Genomic DNA, 10888 nt, shown 5'->3' on the forward strand with positions numbered 1-10888 from the left:
ATCAACCTTTGAAAATGGAAAGAAATCAGTCAGATTCATGGCTGCATCACAGTGTCACATGTAGTTCTCCACATCAGCTGGATTATATCTATAGCAGCAAACAGCAGCTGATGCACAAATCTTTGTCTGTGTGAATAAAGTTGGATCAGTTCAAACAGTTTGTTGCTCTGCTTGAAAGCAGCAGTTTTTCTAATGCACCACCTTCATGTTTCCTTCATATTTGAATCCCCCTGTAGATGCTGACAGGTAACCATGTCACACAGAGCTCAAGCCTTTGAATCCAGCTGTGACTGTTGATTTTCTATTGAATGGACTTTTTCAAATCCAGCTGTAGGCCTGTGTTTGTGAGCTCATTAACAGCTGTTTGTTTAGAGAGACGTGGTCCTCACAGGACAGCCACTACAAACATATGATTTTATAGAATATGATGCATTACTGCAGATTCAACACAATAGAAAGGATTTGAAATGAGCTCAGCCTTAAACATTGTGGTTTGGTTTATGTGGCCCAGGCCCATAGAAAACAGGTCTTCCCTGGATTCGGAATCAAGCTGGCACTTCTGATGGACTGGTGTCATGGCAGGGTGTATGTCAACCAGACGTGGGCCAGGTCTGGCAATAATGGCTCTATTTATGTTCCTATTTTCCTATTTTAGTCAGAGGATGCAAATGCCATGTTGCAATACTATACTGCTATGGTAGCCAACATTTCAAATGAAGGTTTGACAGGTTTGTGAGTGTACACTTTATCCAAAACCTAGTGACGGTTCACTCATGTTTACCACTGGGAGGCTGTCGCTCAGGAGGTAGAGCAAATCACGTACTGATCGGAAGGTTAGTGGTTCGTTCCGTGGCTCCTCTAGTCTGCATGCCAAGAGTGTAAATGTGTATGAATGTAGTTAGGAAGCACTCAGTTTAGAGAAAGAGTGTGGTTGGGTTATTGTGGCATGTTGTACAAAGAACTTTGAGTAATCCGAGAGACTAGAAAAGTGGTATATAAGAGTCAGTCATTCACTGTCTGAAAGGAGTTTTGTCATGTTACTTTTGCATTTTTAGTCACATGTTGTTATTACATGGCTTGATTAAAGGACACATTAGGCTGACATCTGGCAAACCAGATCTGGGCCACCAAAAGGCCGTCATTCTTTGCGATATGTGGGCCATGTGCACCTTGTGTGGGCCAGATCTGGGCTATCCCAATTTTGCGATGTGGGGCAGAGCTCATGCCTTTGAATCCAGCTGTGACTGTTGATTTTCTATTGAATGGGCTTTTTCAAATCCAGCTGTAGGCCTGTGTTTGTGAGCTCATTAACAGCTGTTTGTTTAGAGAGACGTGGTCCTCACAGGACAGCCACTACAAACATATGATTTTATAGAATATGATGCATTACTGCAGATTCAACACAATAGAAAGGATTTGAAATGAGCTCAGCCTTAAACATGTGCAGCAGTAATATTGATCCACAGACACTGATGGGAACATTTTTCTGCACAATAAATACTTTGACTTTTCATACTTTATGTACAATTTGCCAGTACTGCAGTTTTGTGTGTAGTGAGGTGTTTTCATGGTGTTTTCTTGGTGCTTTTACTAAAGGAAGCTTCTATCAAATTCTTCCAAATGTTGTCAAACTGAGCTGTGTGATGAAGTGAGTGTGACAGAAACACTCAGACTGTGTTTCTCTGCTTCATCAAGTCAAATCTGGTCCTCAGAGACTGAATAAAGTCCTGTCCCACTAACAGCAGCTCCAACAGTCTGTTCACTGCTTTCTTCCTGTCAGTCTTCATCTTTCTGCTGCGTCTCCTCTTCACACTGACCACTTTCTATCTAACAGTGAGCTCCCAGTGAAGCAGCAGCATTCAGCCTGTTAGAGTCAACACAAATGTCTCCATCCAAGCTCATGTTGTGCTTTGTTGTCCTCTCAGTCCCCCAGGTGGAGGTGGATTCAGGGGTGGAGTCTGTCCAGCTGCCCTTCAACACCACACTTCACCTGCCTGAAGACGCTAAAGTGGAGTGGATGGGCACATACGTGAAAGCCCACGTGTATAAGAATGGCTCTGACCAGCCTGAAGAACAGCACCAGTTTTACAGAGACCGAACGAAGATGAATGAAGACCTGCTGAAAACTGGAGCCCTCAGTCTGACCCTGAAACACCCCACAGATGGAGACAACAGGACCTACACCTGCACCGTCTACAGCAGGGAGGGAAACATCCTGCTGAAGAGAAAGGTGGAGCTGAAAGTCAGAGGTCAGTGCTGTAGATACAGGTCAAAGGTCAGAGGTCATGCAGGAGTTTATTCTCTAAAAGCTTTTAGTTTGAATCTATTTTCAGTTCATTCAAATAAAATAAATTCTTTGATGTTTTGATCTAAAAGCCAAAAATGTCAGGCGGAGCAACTGTGTGTTTAAATGAACTAAGAAGAGCATTAAAATGATCCTACCTTCAAAATAAAAGCCTCTGGCATGATGTGAGTTTGGATCAAATCAATAGTTTTGTTAGTTTAGTCCAAATCAATGTAAATGTATAAATATCAATAGTTTTAAAGCTGCTGAGATCATTCAAACACTTTGATCCAGTCATTTGGATGTTGTCACATGTCAGGCTGGAGCAGCCATAAATATTAGGCTTTTATTGTGAAAATGCTGAGTGTGATGATCCAGAGGAGCCCATGGGGTGTTTGTGGCTGGATGCAAAGGTTTGTAGCTCTCCTTGTAAAGAGAAACAGCTTGAAGCTACAGAGGAGCGTCTGCAGAAGAAGACAGGGGAAAGAGGAAGAAGCTGAGACCGCTGGAGAAAAGACAGGAAAAGGAAATCAGCTACATTTGTTGGAGGCCGTTTGTTCATCACACTGAAATATTCCCACTTTAGAGACAGGAAACAAAGTGAAGTGTGGATTGATGTTTGTCTCCATGATTTGGGCCCTGGAGTCATTTCTTCATCTCCCACTTTAAGACATATTAATGTCAGCCTCACACGTCCCACAGTGGACACATTTCTATTTCTAGATGATATTTGGAGGATGGTCATGTGTTTCTCTGCTGTCACAGCTCTTTGTGATATTTGAGCGCAGCTGTAATGTTTGTGTGGTTAAAGCCACCAGACTCCACTGACAAAAACTCTCATTTTAGCCGGAGAACACGGGGCTGCTGTGGGACTTTGTGTTTGCAAAGGTTTCTATTGGAGGCATGTTTGCCTTTATTATATAGGTGCAGAGAGTAGACAGGAAAGTGGGGAGAGAGTGAGGGACACACAGGCACCTGTAGTAAGCCCCGCCTTCAGCCCACCTGCTCAGCCAGGTGAGCTATAGCGCTGCTTTAACATGTTGGTGTGATTGAGAGTGAATGAAAGTGAGTGATGGAGGCAGCAGGAAACTAACAGGCTGTTTGTTCTGAGAGGTCACATGACTGTTGTTCTCAGCAGAGTCTGATGATTTGATGAGACCATGAGAGCGGCTTCAGTTCCTCATCAGAAAGAGTCTGACAGAAGCTCCTCCCTCTGTACCCCAGTAGACTTCTATTAGACTGCTCCAGATTCCTGAGAGTTCACACAGAAAACTTTACAAACAGCCAAAGAAAAACTATTGAAAAGCTTCAAGATCACAAAGAGCTCTTTCACAGCACATATGAGCCATTAAGAAGTGCACATTTGTGTTTCCCACAGTCCATCATCCAATAATATCAAAGGACAAACTGTGAGGTAAAAAGCCTTCAGCTCTTTTTGAAGGAAGCAAAAAGACTTTGGTCCTGAGAGATGGTTCAAAACACAACTCAGACCTACCAAAGTATTATTTGTGCCAAACACATGAAGCCTTCAACTTTGTATGTGTCCAGTCAGTGTGGCAATAGAAGTCACTGTGAGGATTTTCAATGTGCTGTCAAAGAGCATCCAAACAATCAGTGTGGATGGACAGAAAATCCATATCCAGTGTGATTTAGGAGCAGCTCATATATAATGAGTGAAATGAAAGAAGAGCACAGACAGGAAGAACATGAGTGAGCAGACATTTTGGAGCTGCTGATCCACACAGGGCTGGATGGAAGGAGTGGGAGTCCATGATGGCTCAAAGTCTCTGATCTAACTGTTCCTGAGCCTCTCCCCCTGCCTCCTCTTTGGATCTTCTCCTCCTCTTCTTCCTTATCTGCCTCCTCCACCACTGCTCTCTCCTCCCTCATCTCCTCCTCAGCTGAACTGAAGTCAGGGCTGTAACATGAGGAAACGTGCAGAAATGACTGAGTCAGCATGTTGTTGAAGTGAGTTGAGTGATGGTGAGCAGATTAGATGTGCGAGCCTCCCTGTAGAGAAAAGCAGATCTTCTCCAGAGTTTCCCACCTCATGTTTTCCTGTGTCACAGCTGATTGTCACATCCTGGCTGTCACTAAATGAGTGGTCCAAAGGTGGAAGGAGGAGCACAGTTAGATTGTTCACCTCCTAACCTGTGAAATCAATCAGCTGAATGAAAAACACTGTGATCCTATGAGCTGCTATCAGGGCTGCTCCATTCTCAGGATTCTCATCTGGATGACTGAAGCAGATTATTGATGAAGTCAGCAAACAGCTTTCAAAATGGCTCTTTTTCCAGGGGAACTCCCTGAAATGTAAATCTCATTGGAATGAAGAAGAAGTCCAAAGGCGTGGTTAGGCCCAGACTTGTGGCTGTTTTCAATGTAAAGCCCATGTTGCAGGCAGCTGCTGCTCCTTACTGGCCCACAGCCTCCACTGATGGATGTGTCAGCTCACTTGTACTGTAGCCACGGGGAGAGCGATGGTGAAGCTGACAACCAGAGGTGTAGCGCTATTTGTTGAAGTAGCCCAGCTGTGCCATGGAAGCACAAGTTTCCAGAGATGATTGGACTGTGAGCAGAAATGATCCATGTTGGACTGAATTGAAGAACAGATCATAAAGTCCTCTGTGTGCCCAGCCCGTCTGTCTGAGCATCTTCATCAGTGTGCAGCTGATCTACAGCTAATGTGCTGATTGATGAGCAGCCTGTTCATGGTGATGATGAGAAACAGATTGGATTCAAAGCACAAATGAGTGAAAAAGGAGCAGCAGCCATGATAGAGCGAGTCCTCTGCTGACAGAAATAGTGGAGTGAAGGATTTGTGCAGCGTTTCTCTGTGAAAACAGCTGATTCAGATCAATGAGAGGAGGATGAAGGAGAAGCAGCATGTTTCTGATAGAAGCATCACTGCTGTGCTACAAACTGCTGGGACTGTGTGTGTGTGACGGCTCAGCTGGAGGCAGGATTGGTCCAGAGGAGAGCTGCTTTATTCCAGACTAACTCTTCTAGAAAGCTGACATCTGTGTGGAACAGCTGACCTGCACCATGTGGAAAAGAACAGCAACATGATTCAGCGTCAGATCCCGACACATCCACGGATTCATCCCGTTACAGGAACTGTGCCACACGTGGCCTCTGTTTGTTCTGCATCGATGCTGCAGGGATTTCTTCAAGTCACTATAATATAGTGTCAGATGGACACATGAAGCTAACACGGCACATCTTTGTGAGTCTGCAGCATGTTGACACACATGTCAGTGTTGTACAGATCTGAGAGCAGCACAAACAAACTCCATCAAAGTGATTTGTGCTGTTGCAGAGCTGTGTGACTGCATTTGTCTTCATTATGGACACATTTCTACAAATGGGACTAAACATGTGACCCTCTGCACATCCATGGCTCAACAGTGCACCCATTGGCTGGATGCAGCTTGTATTGTGGCTCCTCCCCCTTAGCTTCAGGTCAGTTTAGCTGTGTTTCCTCCAAATCCCAGAATTCCTGAGGAGCAGGAATATGTGGGGCTGGGCTCTAAACACTCAGGGTGAGGACTGAGTGAAGAGCTACAGGACAAAGTTTCAGCGCTGCGCTCACAGCTTTGAGACGTCCAATCAGCAACTGGTCCTGATAACATCTCCCCTCTCATTCCACATACATGAAGACTGCTAGAAGCAGCTATCAGCCACATCAGGCTCACATCATGCTTGCTATTAAACATGCTGCAGTCTGCAGTAAACTCCCTGCCACAAAGCTTTGAGTCTCCTCCAAATGCACCTGTAACAAGGTCACCTGCAGAAATAACTGTGTCCACGGGCAGAGTCACCAACACTCTGCACCAGAGCTAAACCTGCTTTGGAGCTAAAAAGCTGCTGTCAGGGTTTCCTGCAGAGCTTCAAATGTGGAGACTGAAAGCTGTGGACAGTTTCTGTGGCTGGATTATTTCATATGTGTTTGTTTCACTTTCAAAGGAAAGTGTTGGAATAAATCAGGTGTGTGACGCACACTTTACTGCAGATTGTTCTCAATGTAACACAAACAGCAATCAGAATGTGATTGATCCTGATGTGCTTGTTGCTTCTAGCAGTGTTGATGTATTTGCACAGAGAGGGGGAGATGTTATCAGAGTGTGTAAGTGATCAGATCTGATGCTGAATCATGTTCATGTACAGTCAGCTGATCCTCACAGTTCAGTTTGTAATCATGCAGCTCTCCTCTGATAAATCTTGAGCTCCACCTGAGTCTCAGTCCTCAGGACCTCACACAGTCCCAGCAGCTTCTATCAGCAGAGTTCTCCCTGATATCACAAACATATTGATCCTCCTTCAGCCTCCTCTCATTCATCTGTTTCCACAGAGAAACTCATCAGTGAAACCTGAGCTTACTGTGGATTATTCTGGTGGCTCCATCACTCTCTGCCTCACACGCCCTCATCTGCTGCTTTCCTCTGATTGGCTGCTCTGACAGAGTCATGATTGGCTGCATGTTTGTATAGAAAGCAGCACGTTGCTGGTAGATCAGCCATCAGCTCATGTTTGTGACTGCAGCATGGCACCAGTTTGCTCCTCGTGTTTCAGTCCCAGACTGACCTGCAGCTCTTTAGTAAATTCAGACAGCAGCTTTGTAACTGTTAGTAAATCTGACCATGAATATCATTATGACACCTCTGACCACTCATTCTGTCTTTATTGGCTTTCATACATGAAACACGCTTAAAGTCACCATTGAATCTAAACTGGATGAAAGCAGCTGTGAGTCACTGCAGCAGCTCTGTGCCAACAACCAACCAACACCTGGGTGGAGTCCCAGCTGAAGCTGAGAGACACTCAGAGACAGAAGCAGCTGTATGGAAGCGTTCTACAGGACGGCTGACACAAAGCTGATGTTACTGATGTCTCCTAGATAGATCTCATGGACCAAAGGCTCTCTGTGTCATCTCGGCTCCAGCTGAACTAAACTGAGAGTGAATTTGGGCTTTTGGTCCAAATTTTTGGCCTTTTTGACCAAAAGCCCAAATTTGGGAATTTGGGGGGCAGGTGTGGACAGGTGTGGACAGGTACTTGATGGAGTGTTTCCTGCTGGACTCCATATGATATGTTAGCAGAGAGGATCTGGCTCCTGATTGGTTGAAGTGGAGCCCATCTGCTGCAGAAAGATGCCTCCTGTCCCAGAAAACATTGAAGTTGTCTCTAAAGCCCAGGCTGTGGGAGTCACACACAGAGGAGAGCCAGGTGTGGAGGCCGAGCAGCCGCCCAAACGCCCCACGGCCACAGGTGGGAGTGGGGCCGCAGATACAAACACTACGGTGGGCTTGTTTCACAGCCTCACAAAGACACACAAAGTCCAGTTTGAGGAAGTGGGAGCGCTGTTTGGAGTCCGGTTGGTGCCCATGTGGATAAGGATGGTGTCGGCCTCCGGACGGGATCGTATTCTGCCAGGAAACTTGTCTAAAACGTCCCAGAGCGTCGGGCCGGGAAAAGACCGAGCGCACGCCTCCTTTATTGTGAAATTCCTCACCATGGTAACTGAACACATCAGCTGGTCTGCAGCAGGTCATGTTCAGAGTTTGAGGCTCAAAGTGTCCCATTTTCACTGATTGTTTCCCGACGACATGCTTCACGTGTGATATGGATCCTCTGCTGAAGGAATCTGCTTTCTATCCACAACCTGTTGATCCGTGTCTGACTAACAGCAGCGCAGGAAGCCCTGCAGTTACAGAGAAACTGTCTGAGTCGCATTGTTGCTGCAGTTTACCTGCAACTGCTGTGAAGAAAAAGTCTCCATGTGTTTGTGTTTGGTCCTAATCTGCTGCCTGTCTGTTTGACATGCTGGATTTCCAGCTGATAGATGACAGATTAGAAACTGATCAGTCTATTGATCACACAATATTCCATCAATAGAATTGATTGGACTTTGATTTGTGTAACAATGTGATTTCCACGTCTCCTTCATGATGTGACAGTGTCAGAGCTGAATGCACTTGTAGAGTATCATGTTTTTATGGCTCACATTTAAAGTGTTCCAGCTCTAATGTACAGCTGTCATATTAGAAATAGAAGCAGCTCTGATTTTAGTGCTCAAAGAAATCTATGAAGTGATGAATTCACACATGAACAGTTTTCTGCAGCGTTCCTCTCGGCCTTATTTGCAGCTCCACTCTTGTTTTTGCTCTAATAATTATTTCTCTCCATGAGCTGTTTCTCTGCCTGAAGGAGGCGCCACTCCATCGCTTCATTTTAGTGCAGAACAAGAGTCACATGATGCTGCTCTGAACACCAATCACACTTTGTACAGCTCATGTTGTGTTTGTTGTCCTCTCAGAGTGTCAGGTGGAGGTGGAGGAGGGGGCGGAGTCTGTCCAGCTGCCCTTCAACACCACACAAAACCTGCCTGGAGATGGTAGAGTGGAGTGGAGACGCTATGGCCCACACAGGACTGTTCACCTGTATGAGAACGGCTCTGACCAGCCTCACAAACAGCACCAGGTTTACAGAGACCGAACGAAGATGAATGAAGACCTGCTGAAAACTGGAGACCTCAGTCTGACCCTGAAACAGCCCACAGAGAGAGACAGTGGAGAATATGAATGTGGAGTCTGGAGGAATGATGACATCATGAGATGGAAAACAGTACAGCTCAAAGTCAGAGGTTTGTTTGTGTGTGTGTGTGTGTGTGTGTGTGTGTGTGTGTGTGTGTGTGTGTGTGTGTGTCTCTGTGTGTGTGTGTGTGTGTGTGTGTGTGTGTGTGTGTGTCTCTCTGACTGTCCTGTGTCTCCTCTGCAGGGAGAGTTCAGGTCCAGGATCAAACAGGGGACATCAGGAACAGAAGCAGCTCCATTGATCCGACTCCTCTGATGGCTGATCAATCAGTTTGATCTGTGTGTTCTTTGATTATTGATCAGTGATGTCAGAGTGGAGTCAGTGTGATGTTGTTGTTGTGTGTTTGAGACTTTTAGTGTCCATGAAGGTCTCTGCTGCCGTAGATCCTCTGAACTGTGACAGAGGTCTCACTCTGGAGGAAACTCTCAGCACTTTCCAGCAGCTCCTCCATCATGGAGGACGTTCCCTCACTGTAACAGGTGGAGGAGAGAGGAGAGGAAGCACAGGTGGATCCTCTGAGGAAGAGGAGCATCCTACAAACCACATGATCACATGACCAGAGGACAAGCATGTGCAGAAACACATTAAAGTCAGCCTGTAAACACGTTTGTGTAAATTCTAGTCGTGTTTTTCTGTCACATTCAAATAAAAGCAGAGAAAGCAGAACAAATGCTGAAGCTGTCTGTGTGGAATAAAGGAGTTACAGTACGTACACACACACACACACACACACACACACACACACATCTGTCCAGCAGCTGTCTGAGCTGCAGTCTGTATTGTGTGTGTAATATCTTCACATGTTTCTAACATTACAGTTTTATCTTCAGGTGTAAAATCAGCTGCTCTGCTGTCTTCTCTCCTGATCCTGTGTGATTGATTCGATCCTGCAAACGCCACAAATTTCATTCCAGCTTTGATTTGAAAGCCAGCGAGTAAAAGGATCAGCGATAGTTTTCAGAGCAGCTTTTCTTTTCTTTCTTTCTCTCCCTGTGAAATACAGCAGCTGGACCTTTGGCTGCAACACACTGTGAGACAAACTGCACACAAACAGTTTGTGTGTTTGCTGATGTTTGTTGAGCTGATAGAAACGCTGCATTTGAAATTAGCTGACACTTCAAAAACGTTCCTCCCTTTATGCTCGCTGCTCTTCAGCAGGGCTAGCTAGATGCTAAAGTAGCGCTAACACAACTTACCTGCAGTCGTTCAGCTGTCGTCCCAAAAACATATAAAATAAAAAGAAGAAACAAAAGAAGCTTTTCTGTCAGGGAGGCGTGTCCTTCTCACCTTCAGACATGAGATTAGAAAGAGAGAGAGTTCAGATCACAGTGCAGATATGAATGAATGAATCCGTGCTCGTCCTCACGGCTCCTGCATGCTTTTAAAAAAGTGTGTGTTCAGCTCTGATCTCCAATCTGTTCTTTTCTCTCTTTGTTTCCTGGGTTCATGATCATCATCACACCGTCTGAGGCTCCTAAATATCCACGTTTGCTTGTTTCACTTTCACACTCTGGGAGTCAAAGATGTTTCAGCTCCAAACTCACTGAGAGCTCCTCGTGCCCACCACGTGACCACAAACATCTTTGTGCTCACGTGCTGCTCGTGTCTGAGACGCTTTAGTTTGAAGGAGACAAACTGCAGACGCAGCATTTCCTGTTCCTGAGTGTAAACCTGAGCATTTGAAATGAGCTCCACAGGGAAGCTGTAGGTGACAGAGATGCTCACAGACTCACTGACGTTACAGTCTGTCAGCATCACGCAGTATCACAGACACACGGGAAGATTTAGTGCAAGTGCTGAGAGACACACAGCAGACATGTTGACTGGAAACATGTCAGACTGAAATAAAGCAGAAGCACATGTTAGCACATGCTAATATGATGTGGATGACTGCAGACCTGCTGATGGTTCCAACACCATCATTAAGTTTGCAGATGACACCACGGTGATTGGCCTCATCAGTGACAACGATGAGGCCGCCTACAGGGAGGAGGTGGATCGTCTGGCTGA

The 10888-nt window shown here is 45.6% G+C and overlaps 1 protein-coding gene across 2 annotated transcripts in view; it reads left to right on the forward strand.

The window, feature by feature from the left end:
- Positions 1–9668, forward strand: part of LOC146712723 (uncharacterized) — a 47345-nt gene extending 37677 nt beyond the window's left edge. The window contains exons 8-10 of one of the 2 annotated variants that reach the window (XM_085452097.1): positions 1926–2249; positions 8601–8927; positions 9062–9667. In XM_085452097.1, the coding sequence (XP_085308223.1) occupies positions 1926–2249; positions 8601–8927; positions 9062–9153 (743 nt within the window). In that variant the 3' untranslated portion in view covers positions 9154–9667. Of the gene's footprint in view, positions 1–1925; positions 2250–8600; positions 8928–9061 lie in introns of both variants that reach the window. The other variant, XM_085452096.1, reaches the window with a different exon arrangement.
- The last annotated feature ends 1220 nt before the right edge of the window (positions 9669–10888 follow it).

The sequence above is a fragment of the Copadichromis virginalis genome, linkage group LG3 (genome assembly GCF_057382275.1).
Source record: "Copadichromis virginalis isolate Kocher_CV1m ecotype Utaka linkage group LG3, C_Virginalis_male_GT1.1, whole genome shotgun sequence".
In the NCBI taxonomy this organism is placed as follows: Eukaryota; Metazoa; Chordata; class Actinopteri; order Cichliformes; family Cichlidae; genus Copadichromis; species Copadichromis virginalis.